General features: G+C 42.7%; 1 protein-coding gene across 5 annotated transcripts in view; it reads right to left on the bottom strand.

Annotated features, from left to right (window-relative positions):
- Positions 1–18,810, bottom strand: part of IPP (intracisternal A particle-promoted polypeptide) — a 54,370-nt gene that overhangs the window by 9,539 nt on the left and 26,021 nt on the right. For all 5 annotated transcript variants that reach the window (XM_024247370.3, XM_054535522.2, XM_054535509.2 and 2 more), the window contains exons 7-8: positions 17,279–17,401; positions 14,335–14,555 (exon numbers count right to left, since the gene is read on the bottom strand). In XM_024247370.3, coding sequence (XP_024103138.1) covers positions 14,335–14,555; positions 17,279–17,401 — 344 coding nt within the window. The remainder of the gene's footprint in view (positions 1–14,334; positions 14,556–17,278; positions 17,402–18,810) is intronic.

The following is an 18,810-nucleotide window of genomic DNA, read 5'->3' as shown; positions in this document are numbered from 1 at the left end:
AGAGACATACAGATAAATGAACAGAATAGAAAGCTCAGAAATAAACCCTCACATCTATGGTCAACTGATTATCAACAAAGGTGCCAAGACAATTCAATGGGGGAAAGAATAGTGTTTTTAATCAATGATGCTAGAACAACTGGATACCCAAATACAAAAGAATGAGAGTGGGTCTCTTCCTCACATCACACATAAAATTAAATCAAAATGTATCAAAGATCTAAATATAAAAATTAAAACTATAAAACTCCTAGAAAAAAACATACCTATAAGTCCTTATGACCTTGGATTAAGCAATGCTTTCTTAGTTATAACAAACGCACAAATAACAAAAGAACAAAACAAATTGGACATCAAAATTTAAACTTTCTGCTTGAATACCAACAAGAAAGTGAAGAAAACACACATAATGGGGCCGGGCGCGGTGGCTCATGCCTGTAATCCCAGCACTTTGGGAGGCTGAGGTGGGTGGAACGAGGAACGAGGTCAGGAGATCAAGACCATCCTGGCTAACACGGTGAAACCCCGTCTCTACTAAAAAAAAAAAAAAAAAAAAATTAGCTGGGCGTGATGGCGGGCACCTGTAGTCCCAGCTATTCGGGAGGCTGAGGCAGGAGAATGGTGTGAACCCAGGGGGCGGAGCTTGCGGTGAGCCAAGATCGCGCCACTGCACCCCAGCCCTCCAGCCTGGGCGACAGAGCAAGACTCCGTCTCAAAAAAAAAAAAAGAAAAAAAAAGAAAACACACATAATGGGAGAAAAAATAGCAAATTATATATTTGACAAAGGACTTGCACCTAGATTATACAAAGAACTCTTTTTTTTTTTTTTTTTTTGAGACGGATTCTCCCTCTGTCGCCCAGGCTGGAGTGCAGTGGCACGATCTCGGCTCACTGCAAGCTCTGCCTCCTGGGTTCATGCTATCCTCCTGCCTCAGCCTCCCGAGTAGCTGGGACTACAGGTGCCCGCCACCACGACCGGCTAATTTTTTGGTATTTTTAGTAGAGACGGGGTTTCACCATGTTAGCCAGGATGGTCTCGATCTGACCTCGTGATCCGCCCGCCTCAGCCTCCCAAAGTGCTGAGATTATAGGCGTGAGCCATGGCGCCCAGCAGAACTCTTACATCTCAATAACAAAAAGACAATCCAATTTTAAAACAGATAAATTGAATAGATGTTTCTTCAAAGAAGATAAACAGATAACCAAAAAACAAATGAGAAGAGGCTTAACAATCAGGGAAATGCAAATCAAAACCACAATGAGATACCCATTTATACCTACTAGAACAGCTATAAAAGAAAAACTAAATAATAACAAGCATTGGATGTGGAGAAACCGGAACCCTCAGACACTGATGGTGGTTATGTAAAATGGTGTAGATACTTTAGGAAACAGTCTGGGATTCCCTAAAAAGGTTAAACACGGATGGGTGCAGTGGCTCACACCTGTAATCCTGGCACTTTGGGAGGCCTGAAGATCACCTGAGGTCAGGAGTTCGAGATCAGCCTGGTCAACATGGTGAAACCCCGTTTCTACTAAAAATAAAAAATTAGCCGGGCATGGTGGCGCACGTCTGTAATCCTAGCTACTAGGGAGGCTGAGGCAGGATAATCATTTGAACCCTGGAGGCGGAAGTTGCGGTGGGCAAAGATCACCATTGCAGCCCAGCCTGTGCAACAAGAGCGAAACACCATCTCAAAAAGAAAACAAAAAACAAACAAACAAACAAAATGGTTAAACATAGTTACTATGTGACCCAGCAATTCTACTCCTAGGTATATGCCCAAGAGAAATGAAAACATATGTCTACACAAAAACTTGTATGTAAAACTTCATAGTAGCATTGTTTGTAATAGCCAATAAGTAGAAACAACCAAAATGTTTGGTCAGTGAATTATATTTCAATAAAGCTGTTAAAACCCTCCTACTTAAAAAAAAAAAAGTAAACAAAAAAAACTTAAAAAGCATTGTTTTTTTTGAGATGGAGTCTCGCCCAGGCTGGAGTACAGGTGGGTAATCTCAACTCATTGCAACCTCTGCCTTTCAGGTTCAAGCAATTCTTCTGAATCAGCCTCCCAAAGTAGCTGGGATTATAGGCCACCACCATGCCCAGCTAATTTTTGTATTTTCAGTAAAGGCGGGCTTTTACCATGTTGCCCAGGCCGGTCTCGAACTCCGACCTCAAGTGATCCACCAGCTTCAGTCTCCCAAAGTGCTGGGATTACAGGTGTGAGCCACTGCACCTGGCCAAAAGTTTTGAAGGATTTACTAACCATAAGCGACGTTAAAAACCATAAAATTCAAATAAGACTAAACCTTATTTCTCAAAATTTGTTCCCTGAAACACTTCCACAAGATATTCTGCAAATATCCACAGAACAAAGCAAGGGTGGTATGTTCAAGTGAATTTGAGAGGCTTGACATAAAGATTCATAAAGTACATTATTGTACTAAATTCTGTAAAGAAGTCCTGTGGTAAAGAAACTAATTTAACCTGGTTTAACCCAGATTTCCCTGAATATAGTTGACCAGGGAAACTCAAGTTACTCAATTCCTATTAACAGTGCAAAAAATTAGTATTCCACGGAAATTAATTCGGAAAAAGTTGGCCTAACCTGTAAGTCTAGGGCATAACACACTTTGTACTTCACTTTCCCGCACTTAACACATTGTAACATAACTGACTATTTATTTCTCATATTCCTCACTGCAATGTAGCTTCCTTGAGAGCAGTGGCTGTATATGTTGAGTTTGTCCTTGTTTCTGCCTGGCATAGTGTCTGATCCATACTTACATACTAAGAAGTCTGTATTTGTGAATGAATAAATGAGCTAATGAACAAATACATGACAGAACAGTGACTCAATGAAGATGCAACCTCTTGTCTCCTACCTTTCTCTTCTCTTCTCTTCTCTTACTATAAGCATAATTGTGTTAACCCAGGAACTAAGGGAATGAGGGAACACTGGGGAATTCACCTAGGCAGTGACTTGATGGGTAATATATGGAGATGTCAGGTGGAGAAGACAGCTGGTATGGTAAGAAAATTGGCTTCATTTAGCAAATAAGTAAACTGAATGAATAAATAAATATATTGAGGATAATGGAAGCAAAGTCTTTTTTTTTGAGACTGAGTCTCTCTCTGTCACGCAGGCTGGAGTGCAGTGGCGTGATCTCGGCTCATTGCAGCCTCGGCTTCCTGGGTTCAAGCAATTCTCCTGCCTCAGCCTCCAGAGTAGCTGGGATTATAGGCGCCTGCCACCACGCCCAGCTAACTTTTGTAATTTTAGTAGAGACAGGCTTTCACCGTGTTGGCCAAGCTGGTCTTGAACTCCTGACCTAGCAATCCACCTGCTTCAGCCTCCCCAAGTGCTGGGATTACCGGCGTGAGCCACCGCACCCGGCGGAAGCAAAGTCTTTAACTGACAGAAAAGGTATTTACAACATGGAAAGGGAGAAGGCCTGAAAAAACCTGGTGTACTAGAATTGGAGCTATCATTATACACTCATGGTTTTACAATATAACTGCACAAATAGATATAGAAATATTTACAGATGAATATGTGTGTGAAAACCTATTTACATACATACATTTCCTAGCTCTGTTTACTGAGGATGGCTATGAGGTAGAAGGTGGTGACTCAACTCCAGACAAGATTGAAGACTAGCTGAAACAGGGAAGAGGCGAAAGCAACCCTCTGTAAGACACACCCACCAGTGCCCTGTCAGTTTACCATTGCCAATGGCAACACCCAAAAGTTACTGTCCTTTTCCATGGCCACAACCCAGAAGTACCACCCTTTTTCTAGAAAATTCTGAATAACCCACCCCTTAATTTGCACGTAATTAAAAGTAGGTATAAATGACTGCAGAACTGCCTCTGAGCTGCTACTCTCAACACACTATCTATGGATTAGCCCCACTCTGCAGAAGTAGTCACAGAGCTGTAACACTGCCACCTCAATAAGGTTGTTTTCTTCTACCACCAGCTTGCTCTTAAATTCCATCCTGAGCAAGGCCAAGAACATTCCTGGGCTAAGCCCAATTTGGGGCTCTCCTGCCCTGCTACAGCTAGAAGCAGCAACATCCAAGTAGCATTTAGTACTCTAAGTGTGTACATCTTGGTTTCTAAATACTGTCCTTCACCAAAAGGAAATAAGGCTTCTTGAAGAAATGGCTGCTTCCAGGGCTAAAGCAGAAAAAGTATAAGATAAACTGAAAATATTTCTGCCAGAAAATAAAGAAATGCTGAATGAATGATAGCAATGTATCAAAAGGACACAGGAGGGATTTCCATCTCCAGACATAATAGATCAATTGTTACCAAACTTGCCCTCTGACCCTAAAGACCTGGAAAACTAGATAAAACATGAAACAAAACTTCTAGGCATTAGGCCAGGTGCGGTGACGGCTCACACCTGTAATCCCAGCACTTTGGGAGGCTGAGGTGGGCAGATCACTTGAGGTCAGGAGTTTGAGACCAGCTGGCCAACATGGCAAAACCCTATCTCTACTAAAAATACAAAAATTAGCTGGGCGTGGTGGTGCGTACCTGTAATCTCAGCTACTTGGGAGGCTGAGGCACAAGAATCGCTTAAACCCAGGAAGTGGAGGCTGCAGTGAGCCAAGACTGCCCCACTGCACTCTAGCCTGGGAGACAGAGTGAGACATCATCTCAAAAAAAAAAAAAACTCTCAGACATTAGATAACAGGCAATGTAAAACTGTGATCCCTAAGAAAATGAAACAAAGTAAACACAGTCAGTTAGACTTTATGCCTGGAGGGGCTTTTTGAAAACAGGTACACAGAAGGGGATCTCAAGCAGTGCATGATAGTCAGCTGATACAGGAGACAGAGATCAGAGTTTGGTATAGTACAGAGGTCCCTTTCAGTCTTTGACTGAAAACTACTAATCTATGCATGCTAAGGTGAGATTCCATGGGTACAGGCAAAGGACAACTAATGGGAGGAGTTGTAAGCTGATCAATTCCTAGAGCTCACACAAGGCTATGAGATATTTGAGTTCTGACCCACCAAAGTAAAGATAATTTGTTGAACACCTGGGGCAATCAGCAGAGACCCAAAAAGAGTCATGCTTTAGTAATAGGGATAAACTAGATCTAAAGGAAGGGCTACTCTAGACCTTCTCTACAAAGCCTTAAAACAAGTCTCAAGCTGGGTACCGTGGCATGTACTTGTAGTCCCAGCTTACTTGGAACGCTAAATTGGGAGGATTACTTAAGTCCAGGAGTTTGCATCTAGCCTGGACAATACAGCAAGATCCCATCTCTAAAAAAAATTTTTTAATAATTTTTTTTTTCCAAGACGGAGTTTCACTCTTGTTGCCCAGGCTGGAGTGCAATTGCGTGATCCCAGCTCACTGCAACCTCTGCCTTCCAGGTTGAAATGATTCTCCTGCCTCAGCCTCCCAAGTAGCTGGGATTACAGGCATGCACCAACCTGCCCAGCTAATTTTGTATTTTATTAGTAGAGACAGGGTTTCACCACGTCGGCCAGGCTGATCTCGAACTCCTTACCTCAGTGATCCACCCGTCTTGGCCCCCCAAAGTGCTGGGATTACAGGTGTGAGCCACTGCACCCGGCCTAAATAATTTTTTTAAGTCTCAAAAATATCAGTCTGATTTGCAAATAATTGAATTATTTAACAAAACTAAATTCAACACCTAAAAGAAGAAAACAAAATCCAAATACTCAGCAGCATAATATTTACAATGTCTACCATCCAATCAAAAGTTAATAGAAATGTGGAGAAGCCAGAAAAAATGTTACTCAAACCAGGAATTTAAAAAGTCAACAAGGCACCATAGTGCATGTCTGTAGTACTAGTTACTCAGGAGGCTGAAGCAGAAAGACCACTTGAGCTTAGGAGTTTGATGCCACCCTGAGCAACACAGCAAAACCTTGTCTCTAAAATTTACAAGTCAACAGATACATATCCATATATGACAGAGATGATGAAATTAGAAAAGACTTTAGGCTGGGCACAGTGGCTTACACCTGTAATCCACTTTTTGGGAGGCTGAGGCGGGTGGATCACGAGGTCAGGGGATCAAGACCATCCTGGCTAACATGGTGAAACCCTGTCTCTACTAAAAATACAAAAAATTAGCCGGGCGTGGTGGTGGGTGCCTGTAATCCCAGCTACTTGGGAGGCTGAGGCAGGAGAATGGCGTGAACCTGGGAGGCGGAGCTTGCAGTGAGCCAAGATCGTGCCACTGCACTCCAGCCTGGGTGACAGAGCAAGACTCCATATCAAAAAAAAAAAAAAAAAAAAAAAAAAAAGACAAGACTTTAAAACTAATATTATTAATTGTTTGGGGAGCCAAAGGAAAATATGAACATGATGAGGAGAGAAACAGAAGACATAAGAAAACAGATCTTCTAGAGCTAAAAAATACAATATCTAAAATGAAAAATTCCATAGATGGGATTGGACACTGTGAACTAGAAGTTTGGATACTCTAAAGGATTAATAAACTTGAAGACAGAGCAAAACAAGCCAGCCAAACTGAAGCATAGAGAGAAAAAAGAGTGGGAAAAACTTAACAGAGCCTCAATGGCTGTGGGACAATATCGGGTGGTCTTACATATATATATATAATTGGAATCCCAGAAAGACAAGAGAATATTTGAAAAAATATGGCAGAAAACATTCCAACTTGATTAAAGCTATAATCCCACAGATTCAAGAAGTTCAATGAATTCCAAGAAGGTTAAACAAAAATAACAAGGCACATCATAATCAAATTACTGACGACCCATGATGAAGAGAAAATCTTAAAAGGTGCGGAAGAAAAAACACATTACATATGGGGGAACAAAGACAAAAATTACTACTGACTACTTGTCAGAAAAAATCTAAGAGGAAATTAAAAAACATCTTCAGGGTGATTATTTTATTTTATTTTTACTTTTTTTTTTGAGATGGAGTCTCACTCTGTCACCCAGGCTGGAGTGCAGTGGCACGATCACGGCTCACTGCAAGCTCCGCCTCCCAGGTTCACGCCATTCTCCTGCCTCAGCCTCCCGAGTGGCTAGGACTACAGGCGCCCGCCACCACGCCCAGCTCATTTTTCATATTTTTAGTAGAGACAGGGTTTCACTGTGTTAGCCAGGATGCTCTCAATCTCCTGACCTCGTGATCTGCCCGCCTTGGCCTCCCGAAGTGCTGGAATAACAGGCGTGAGCCACTGCGCCTGGCCCAGGGTGATTAAAGATAAAAAAATCAACCTAGGGCCAGGCACGGTGGCTCACATCTGTAATCCCAGCACTTTGGGAGGCCGAGGCAGGTGGATTACCTGAGGCCAGGAGTTCAAGACCAGCCTGGCCAACATGGTGAAACCCCGTCTTTAGGAATAATACAAAAATTAACCAAGTGTGGTGGCACACGCCTGTAATACCAGCTACTCAGGAGGCTGAGGCAGGAGAAACACTTGAACCTGGGAGGCAGACATTGCAGTGAGCCAAAATCGCACCACTGCACTCCAGCCTGGGTGACAAGAGTGAAACTCACCTCCAAAAAAAAAAGCAACCTAACATTCTATACCCAGCAAACTATCTTTCAAAAATGAAGGAGAGTCTGAGCGCGGCGGCTCACGCCTGTAATCCCAGCACTTTGGGAGGCCAAGGCAGGTAGATCACCTGAAGTCAGGAGTTCGAGACCAGCCTGGCCAACATGGCAAAACCCTGTCTCTACTAAAACAATACAAAAATTAGCCGGGCATGGTGGTGGGTACCTGTAATCTCAGCTAACTGGGAGGCTGAGGCAGGAGAACTGCTTGAACCCGAAAGGCAGAGGTTGTAGTGATCCGAGCTCGCACCGCTGCACTCCAGCCTGGGCAACAGAGCAAGACTCCATCTCAAAAAAAAAAAAAAAGGAGAAAAAAAAGTTTCAGAAAATGAAAGCTAAGAGAAGTTCATCACCATCACCACCAGACCTGCACTGGAAGAAATATTAAGAGAAGCTCTTTGGCTGGGCATGGTGGCTCACACTTGTAATCCCAGCCCTTTGGGAGGCCAAGACAGGCGGATCACGAGGTCGGGAGATCAAGACCATCCTGGCTAACACGGTGAAATCCCGTCTCTACTAAAAATACAAAAAATTAGCGAGGTGTAGCAGCATGTGCCTGTAGTCCCAGCTACTCAGGAGGCTGAGGCAGGAGAATGGTGTCAACCCGGGAAGCGGAACTTGCATTGAGCCGAGATCGTGCCACTGCACTCCAGCCTGGGCAACAGAGCGAGACTCCGTCACAAAAAAAAAAAAAAAAAAAAGAGAGAGAGAGAAGCTCTTTGAGCTAAGAAAACATGATGTGAGATAGAAATGCAATTCTACACAAAAGAGTTAATAGAACTAGAAATAGTAAACATATGGGTAATTATAAAAGACATTCTCAGCTGGGTGCGGTGGCTCACGCCTGTAATCCCAGCACCTTGGGAGGCTGAGGAGGGCAGATCACGAGGTCAGGAGATCATGGCGGAACCCCATCTCTACTAAAAATACAAAAAATTAGCTGGGCATGGTGGCATGCGCCTATTGTCCCAGCTACTCGGGAGGCTAAGACAGGAGAATTACTTGAACCCGGGAGGCAGAGGTTGCAGTGAGCCGTGATCACGCTACTGCACTCCAGCCTGGCGAAAGAGCAAGACTCCATCTGAAAAAAAAAAAAGAACTTCTCATTTTAAAACTTTTGAAATATAATTATTGTATATATATATGTATTTTTTTTAAACAAAATTTTTTGTTTTTTTGAGACAGAGTCTCACTCTGTCACCCAGGCTAGAGTGTAGTGGTGCAATCTCAGCTCACTGCAACCTCTGCCTCCTGGGTTCAAGTGATTCTCCTGCCGCAGCCTCCCGAGTAGCAGGGACTACAGGTATGCACCACCACGCCTGGCTAATTTTTGTATTTTTAGTAGAGACAGGGTTTCACCATGTTGGCTAGGCTGGTCTTGAACTCCTGACCTCAGGTGATCCACCCACCTCTGTCTCCCAAAGTGTTGGATTACAGGCGTGAGCCGCTGTGCTTGGCAAAAGTATATTTTTGTAAGTTCCTTACTTTCAAGTGATACAGTATGATATTGCGGATTTGATACACTAAAAATACATAATGCAAACCTGTGATATTACGAAGTACACAGCCTTCAACCCGTTTCCTGGCATACAACTCCTAACATCCTGAGAATATCCAAAGTGATGCCCTTTTCTAATGTTGACTGATGGATGGAAGCCCATAGTTAGCTTCAGAATTAGGGCTGCTCACCAGAAAGACCAAGGCATGATTACAGAATTAGAACTTTCAGTCCCATCCCCTGACTTCCGGGGAGGGGAGAGGAGCTGAAGGTTAAGCGGATGCCCAATGATTTAATCAATCATGCCTATGTAATAAAGTCTCCAGAAAAACCAGCCCTGAAGTGGTGGCTTACACCTGTAATCCCAGCACTTTGGGAGGCTGAAGGAGATCAAGACCATCCTGGCCAACATGGTGAAACCCCGTCTCTACTAAAAATACAAAAATTAGCTCGGCGTGGTGGTGCGTGCCTGTAGTCCCAGCTACTTGGGAGGCTGAGGCAGGAGAATTGCTTGAACCCGGGAGGCAGAGGTTGCAGTGAGCCTAGATCGCACCATTTCACTCCAGCCTGGTGACAAAGCAAGACTCCGTCTAAAAAACAAAAACAAAAACAAAACAAAAAAAACCCAAAAGGACTGAGTTCGGAGAACTTCCTGATAGTTGAACACCTGGTGGTTCTTAGAGGGTGGCATAAACAGAGAGGGCATAGAAGTACCATGCCATTCCCCCATACCTCCCCATATGCATCTCTTCATCAGTATCATTTGAAATATCCCTTATAATACCTGATAAACATAAGTAAGTGTTTCCCTGAGTTCTGTGAGCCACTCTAGCAAATTAATAGACTCCAAAGAGGGTGTTGTGAGAACCCCAACTTGGAGCCAGCTGGTCAGAAGTTCCAGAGGCCTGGACTTGGAATAGTGCCTGAAGGAGGGGGCAGTCTTGGGGACTGAGCCCTCAACCTGTGGGGTCTGAGGCTATCTCCAGGCAAACAGTATAAGAATTTAATTGAATTAGAGGACACGTAGCTGGTATCTGCTGCTTGATGTGTAGGGGAAAACCCACACACATTTAATCACAGAAGTTTTCTGTGTTGATGATTGTTGTGATGTGAGATCAGAGTAGAAAACATGTTAAGTATGTTTTTTCCACCCACAAAACTCTAAAGCAATCACCAAGAAAAAAGGTGAAGAAATATAGCTAACTAGACAATAAAAGAGATCAAATGGAATACTAAAAAAATCAACATAAAGACGAAAAGAGGAAAAAAGAATCAAAGAATGGATTTCATAAACAGGAAACAAATGGCAAAGCCAGGCATGGTGTCTCACACCTATAATCCCAGCAATGTGGGAGACTACGGTGTGGGGAATCACTCAAGGTCAGGAGTTCTAGACCAGCCTGACCAACATGGTGAAACCTCAGCTTTACGAAAAATACAAAAATTAGGCAGGCATGGTGGCAGGCACCTGTAATCTCAGCTACTCAGGAGGCTGAGTCAAGAGAATCACTTGAACCTGGGAGGCAGAGGTTGCAGTGAGACAAGATCAAGCCACTGCACTCTAGCCTAAGCAACAGACCAAGGCTATCTCAAGAAAAAGAACAAACAAACAGCAAAATAGGAGTCTACAAACCGACCATATTTGTAATTACATAGAATATAAATAGTATAAACTCTAAAAGCCATTTAAAGTCAGTGATTGTCAAAATGAATTAAAAAACAGACCACAGGGCCAGGTGCGATGGTTCACACCTGTAATCCCAGCACTTTGGGAGGCCGAGGTGGGCGGATCATGAGGTCAGGAGATCAAGACCACCCTGGCTAACATGGTGAAACCCTGTCTCTACTAAAAATACAAAAAATTAGCCAGGCATGGTGGCGGGCACCTGTAGTCCCAGCCACACAGGAGGCTGAGGCAGGAGAATGGCATGAACCCGGGAGGCGGAGCTTGCAGTGAGCTGAGATTGCACCACTGCACTCCAGCCTGGGCAACAGAGTGAAACTCCGTCTCAAAACAAACAAACAAACAAACAAACAAGCAAAAAAACAGACCACAACTGGCTGGGTGCGGTGGCTCACGCCTGTAATCCTAGCACTTTGGGAGGCCGAGGTGGGTGGATCCCGAGGTCAGGAGATGGAGACCATCCCAGCCAACATGGTGAAACCCCATCTCTACTAAAATACAAAAGAAAAAAAAATTAGCCAGGCATGGTGGCGGGCATTTGTAGTCCCAGCTACTTGGGAGGCTGAGGCAGGGAATTGCTTGAACCCGGGAGGCGGAGGTTGTAGTGAGCCAAGATCACGCCACTGCACTTCAGCCTGGCAAAAGAGTGAAGACTCCGTCTCAAAAAAAAAAAAAAAAACCAGACCACAACTATGTGCTGTCTAGAAGTGCAGTTTGTAAAGACACAGAAGTAGAAGGAAAGAAAAAGATAAAATATACCATGAAAACACTAATGAAAAGAAAGCTTAGAGGCTGGGTGCAATGGCTCACGCCTGTAATCCTAGCACTTTGGGAGGCCAAGGTGGGCAGATCACTTGAGGTCAGGAGTTTGAGACCAGTCTGGCCAACACGGCAAAACCCCATCTCTATTAAAAATACAAAAAGTAGCTGGGTGTGGTGGCACATGCCTGTAATCCCAGCTACATGGGTGGCTGAGGCACAAGAATTGCTTGAACCCAGGAGACAGAGGTTGCAGTGAGCTGTGATCATGCCACTGTGCTCCAGCTTGGGCGTCAGAGTAAGACTCTCACAAAAAAAAAAAAAAAAAGTAGACTTCAGTATAAAGAATATTACCAGAGATAAAAATCAAAGAATCCATTCATCAAGAAGACATAATAATCTCAATGGGTACACATCTAATAATCAATCTTCAAAATATGGGAAGCTAAACCTGACAGAAATGAAAATAGAAACAGACAAATCCATAATTATAGATGGACATTCCAACACTCCTTTCTTAAAAACTGACAGAACAATTGTGCAAGTAGGACAGACAAGGGAAGATCTGAATGACACTAAAAAACCAACTTGAGGCCAGGAGTGGTGGCTTACACCTGCAATCCCAGCACTTTGGGAGGCCGAGTTGGGTGGATTGCTTGAGGTCACAAGTTCAAGATCAGTCTGGCCAGCATGGTGAAACCCTGGCTCTACTAAAAAAATACAAAAATCAACCAGGCATGGTGGTGCGTGTCTGTAATCCCAGCTACTCGGGAGGCTGAGGCAGGAGAATCACTTGAACCCAGGAGGCCAAGTTTGCAGTGAGCTGAGCAGCCTGGTGACTGAGCAAGACAACGTCTTAAAAAAAAAAAAAGCAACCATCATGACTTAATGGACATTAGAACACCACACTCAACAACAGCAGAATACAAATTCTTTTCAGATGTACATGACGTATTAATAAGACAGAAGCAATACAAAATATGTTTTCTGATTATAATAGAAATAAATTAGAAGTGAATAACAAAAGATTTATCTGGAAAATCCCCACATATTTTTAAATTAAATAACGTTGTTCTTACAACCCATTAGTCAAGCAAGAAATTACCAGAAAAATTTAAAAAAGAAAAAAAAGGCCAGGCGCAGTGGCTCACGCCTGTAATCCCAGCACTTTGGGAGGCCGAGGCGGGAGGATCATGAGGTCAGGAGATCAAGACCATCCTGGCTAACATGGTGAAACCCTGTCTCTACTAAAAATATAACAAAAATTAGCTGGGCGTGGTGGCGGGCGTCTGTAGTCCCAGCTACTGGGAGGCTGAGGCAGGAGAATGGTGTGAACCCGGGAGGCAGAGCTTGTAGTGAGCCCAGATCGCGCCACTGCACTCCAGCCTGGGTGACAGAGACTCTGTCTCAAAAAAAAAAAAAAAAAAGAAAAAAAAAATATATATATATACCAGCTGCCTTGGGCTCCCAAAGTGCCGGGTTTACAGGCATGTGCCACCACGCCTGACCTAAAAAATATTTTAATATAAATGCCAACTAATTAAAAAGCAACATATCAAAATATGTGGGATGAAATTAAAGCAGTGATTGAAGAGAATTTACAGTTTCTATTATAGAAAAAGGAAGGTCTAAAATCGATCATCTAAGCTTCCACTTTAAGAATCTAGAAAAAAAGAGCTGAGATTGTTGGGATTTGGGGAGTGCAGTGGCTCCCAAAGATCTGTAATGCCAGTGCTTTGGGATGCCAAGGCAGGAGAATCGCTTAAGACCAGGAGTTTGAGATCAGTCTGGGTTACATAGCGAGACCCTAACCCTAGAAAAAAAATATATTCAGCCGGGTGCAGTGGCTCATGCCTGTAATTCCAGCACTTTGGGAGGCTGAGGCAGGCGGATCACCTGAGGTCGGGAGTTTGAAACCAGCCTGACCAACATAGAGAAACCCCGTCTCCACTAAAAATACAAAACTAGCCAGGTATGGTGGCGCATGCCTGAAATCCCAGCTACTCAGGAGGTTGAGGCAGGAGAATTGCTTGAACCCAGGAGGCAGAGGTTGTGGTGAGGTGAGATGGCACCACTGCACTCCAGCCTGGGCAACAAAAACAAAACTCCGTCTCAAAAAAAAAAATTACTCTTTTGAGAGAGGGTCTCTCGCTGTTACCGAGGCTGGAGCACAATGGCTTGATCACAGCTCACTGCAGCCTTGACCTCCTAGGCTCAAGTGATCCTCCCACCTCAGCCCCCTGAGTAGCTAGAACCACAGGTGCATACCACCATGCCCAACTAATTTTGTTATTTATCATACAGACAGTCTCACTATGCTGTTCACGCTGCTCTTGAACTCCTGGGCTCAAGCTATCCTCTCATCTTGGCTTCCCAAAGTGCTGGGATTACAGGCGTGGGCCACCACGCCCAGCAGTACAAAAAAAGTTTTTTTTTAAATTAACTGGGCAGGAGTTCAATGTTACAGTGAGCTATGATTATATCAGTGCACTCCAGCTGGGCAACAGAGCAAGATCCTGTCTCTTAAAAAATTAAAAAATAAATAAATAATCTAGAAAAAGAAGAGCAAACTCAATCAAAAACAAATAGGAAAAAGGGAAAAATAAGAACAGAAATCAATAAAACAGAAAATTGACAATAGAAGAAAAGCAATGACACCAAAAGTTTCTTCTTTGGAAAGAAAAAAGGGAAGAAAATCCACGAATAATCAATATCATGAGTGAAAAAGAGTGCCTCACCACAGATCTTACAGACATTAAAAGAATACCAGGATACTAAATATCTGAAATCATCCAACCTACCTCTTCAAAGGAATATTTTTCTACAGTATGAAGAGCATCTTGGGTCTCATTCCATCCTCCAATAGAATAGATGCAGTCATTGAGTGCAGCCACGCCAAGATATGCTCTCCTGGTTCCCATTGGAGGAAGTGGAGACCAACGCTTAGAAAGTGGATCATAGACTTCAAAAGAACGAAGTTCTATTCCTTCATTGCTGATGCCCCCAATTACATAAATTAAACCTGGAAGTGGAATATTTTTGCTCAGATGCTACAGATAGTGAGATACAAATAATGATGAAAAGTAATGCTTGTGATCTGTTTCCAATGCTGATGCTATGTTTAATCTAGGGCTTACAATATTATTTAAGAGAGACAATCAACTTTGTCAAGTTTATCACCTCACTATTCAGCAAGTTGCAAAAAATTAGTGGAATTAATTTAAAATAGCATTGAGTTTTCAAAGAACTTGAAATAATCTGTCAGCTAAGGATTTTCTATCTAATTGTCTGCTTGGTGATCTCAGGTTCCAGATCCACCCATAGATAAAACAGGAAAGGAACATGGATTTTTTTTTCCCTAAAAAATGTTATGCACTTAAGCTGGGAATTACATGGCCCTCTTTAGTGACAGCCTATCTGTTGCTCAGATGGACATAAAGTAGGGAATTTAAATTTAAATAGTATGTGGCTAAATTAAGATATCAGAATCAATTACTACAGTACACAGCTGGGTGTAGTAGTTCACAATCCCAGCACTTTGGGAGGACAGGGCAGGCGGATCACTTGAGCTTGAGACCAACCTGGGCAAAAAATACAAAAAATACAAAATTAGCCAGGCATGGTGGTGTGTGCCTGCAGTTCCAGCTACTCAGGAGACTGAGGTGGGAGGATGGCTTGAGCCTGGGAGGCAGAGGTTGCAGTGAGCCAAGATTGCACCACTGCACTCCAGCCTGGGCAGCAGAGCCAGACCTTGTCTCAAAAAAAAAAAAAAAAAAAATTACTACGGTAAAATATAATGTAATTTACATAAAATTTCCTTAAAACTCTGGCAATCTACAATTATTTTTGAATCTCTAGTGTTGTACTTCATCTTCTAAAGTGAGGAGTTACAAAGAATTGTATTTTAAGAAATGTGGGCTAGGCCGGGTGTGGTGGCTCACGCCTGTAATCCCAGCACTTTAGGGGGTCAAGGTGGGCAGATCACAAGGTCAGGAGATTGTGACCATCCTGGCTAACACAGTGAAACCCCATCTCTACTAAAAATACAAAAAATTTGCCAGGTGCGGTGGCGGGTGCCTATAGTCCCAGCTACTCGGGAGGCTGAGGCAGGAGAATGGTGTGAACCCGGGAGGCGGAGCTTGCACTGAGCCAAGATTGCACCACTGCACTCCAGCCTGGGCGACAGAGCAAGACTCTGTCTCAAAAAAAAAAAAAAAAAAGAAATGTGGGCTAAATGTTAGTATAGTAAACTTGGGTTTTAGTTCCAGCCTTGCCAGTAACCAGCTATGAGAAAAGGTAACTCATAACCTTCCTGATCTTCAGCTTCCTCATCTATAACTTAAAGAAGTTGACATAGGCCGGGCGCGGTGGCTCACGCCTGTAATCCCAGCACTTTGGGAGGCCGAGGTGGGCGGATCACGAGGTCAGCAGATCGAGACCACCCTGGCTAACACGGTGAAACCCCGTCTCCACTAAAAATACAAAAGATTAGCCGGGCAAGGTCGCGGGTGCCTGTAGTCCCAGCTACTCGGGAGGCTGAGGCAGGAGAATGGCGTGAACCCAGGAGGCGGAGCTTGCAGTGAGCCGAGATCGCAACAGAGCGAGACTCCGTCTCCAAAAAAAAAAAAAAAAAAAAGAAGTTGACATAGATAAGTTCAAAGATCCCTTTCTAGCTAGCTCTATGATTTCAGATGGGATGATAAAAATAATAAATATAAAACAACTAGAAGACAATATAATATTAAACCATAAGATATAGTCTGCACCGCATAATTTGCTAATGGAAATCAGAGAAGGTAACCACAAAGCAGAAAGAACTTGAGCAGGTTAGGCTGTCACACAACAATGGGAAAGTTGCTTCCTTCTCCACAGGTGCATATAAGTCAGCTCTCCAATCCTAGACAGAGAATCAGGTTCTAGTTAAAACAGCTTACTACCTACCTCTCAGAGTATAGCAGACAATTAAAATAATGTTTGTATACCACTTTAATATGCAACATAGAATCCTTTAAATCTGTCACAGGATTATATGTTATGTGAGCGGCATCACAATGTACTTTGTAGAAAAAAAAATGCTAAAGAAGCCTATAGAGACCATGACAATAATTTTTTTATTTATTTTCTGAGATAGAGTCTCACTGCTACCCAGGCTGCAGTGCAGTGGCACCATCTCGCTCACTGCAACCTCCGCCTCCTGGGTTCAAGCAATTATCCTGCCTCAGCCTCCCTAGTAGTTGGGATTACAGGTGCGTAGTAACATGCCCAGCTAATTTTTGTATTTTTAGTAGAAATGAGGTTTCACCACATTGGCCAGGATGGTCTCGAACTCCTAACCTCAGGTGATCCTCCTGCCTCAGCCTCCCAAAGTACTGGGATTACAGGCATGAGCCACCACACCCAAAAATTGTTTCTGATACTCTCTCCCTACTTAGAAATATTTGCTTAGATGTTCGTGGGAGAGAAAAGACAATAACAGATAACACTTCAAATGCTTATTGTGCTAGTCAGATATTCCTGCTTACTTGCAATTTTTAATTCTAGCCTTGTTTAATTTTTGAAAAAATCAATTATTTTAGCAATACAGAAATAAAAGTCAATGATAGGAGGTAAAAAGCAGAACTTTTATGCTGCTAGTATCAGTCATTCAATACTAACAGACTTAAAATACACTTTTGTGAAAATAAGGCCTCAAACTCAGTTTTTCAGAACTACATTTTGAGGAAAAATATTTTATAAAGTGATTACCTTGCATTTCACAGCACCCAAAGTAGTAGCGTGACACAGCCATGTTACCAACTACTTCCCATTTATTTTCATCAGGATCAAATCGTTCAATGGTGTTCCCTATCTCAGCTCCAACCCATCCACCTGTAATGAAGAAAAATGTTTGTTTCTGGGATAAAAGATTCTTATTTATGACAAAGACCTTACGAAACATCTAAACCAAATACTTCATATTATAGATATCACATGAACCAAAGAGGTTATCTGTTCCACGATCCCATGAAAAAGTTAGAATCTGACCACGAGTAGAACTCAGGTCCTTTGCATAACTGATGCTCTTTTGAGAAAAAAAAAAAAGGAATTCAAGTCTTTTAACTCCCTATTTTTCACTAAAGACTAAAACTAAACAAAACAACAAAAGCCCCAAAACTTCAATATATTGCATGGAAAAGATGGTATTTTGCAAAACTACCTTTTGAAATTACTTCTGGCTATTTAGAATGTTTATCCTAATCAAGGCCAGCTCCAAGCCTAATCAGAGTATACCCTGTATTTGGTGTAATTTCAGGAACTTCAAAAAGGCCCCTTATCCCCACAATAACATTTTCTTAACACTCTCCAATTCTTTTTTTTTTGAGATGGAGTCTCGCTGTGTCACCCAGGCTGGAGTGCAGTGGTGCAATCTCGGCTCAGGCTCAGTCCAAGTTCCACCTCCCAGGTTCACGCCATTCTCCTGCCTCAGCCTCCCGAGTAGCTGGGACTACAGGCGCCTGCCACCACGCCCAGCTAATTTTGTTTGTATTTTTAGTAGAGACAGGGTTTCACCATGTTAGCCAAGTTGGTCTCGATCTCCTGACTTCGTGATCCGCCCGCCTCGGCCTCCCAAAGTGCTGGGATTACAGGTGTAAGCCACCATGTCCAGCCAACACTCTCCAATTCTTAAAATTGAAAATATTATTTCCCACAATTAACTGAAAAATGCAGATACTTATGGAGGTAATAAAATATAATAGATTAAATTCACCTTAAGGTAACTGATATTTTTTCCACAATAGGTTTGGATGAGGGGAAGACACTGAGTTACAGTGAACTGAAGGAGTGACAAGCAGAAAATAGGGGAGGCTGAGAGCTACGTCAACTTATAACTTTCCCTAGGAACAACCTTGATGGTAACATTTGTTACACAGATAATCAAAGTAGAATAGCTTGCTCATAATCATTCACTACATCTACAAGAATAAAAATAATATAGTACAGAACTTCCTTGTGATATATTTAATTTTTTGGCATGTGCTTTCTTATATTAGACGTAATTAGGCCACTATGCAGGGTGGTAAAGATGTTACACACTTAATTAAAATAATAAGATTTAACTACTCAGCTAAAGTACTTCACTGGATGTCTCATCTATATTTTATCTCCAGTAATACAATTTTGAGAATAAGAATTTAAAGAGCTAGCAAGCACATCTACAGCATACAGTAGCTCCAGAGATACCTGCAGAAGAATGTGTGTGACTAGCAGCTTGGTCAGCCAGCCAACTGGCCAGGCAG

Source organism: Pongo abelii, chromosome 1, assembly GCF_028885655.2.
Source record: "Pongo abelii isolate AG06213 chromosome 1, NHGRI_mPonAbe1-v2.0_pri, whole genome shotgun sequence".
NCBI lineage: Eukaryota > Metazoa > Chordata > Mammalia > Primates > Hominidae > Pongo > Pongo abelii.
Note: the sequence above shows the minus strand (reverse complement) of the source record. Positions and strands in the feature narration are given on the sequence as shown.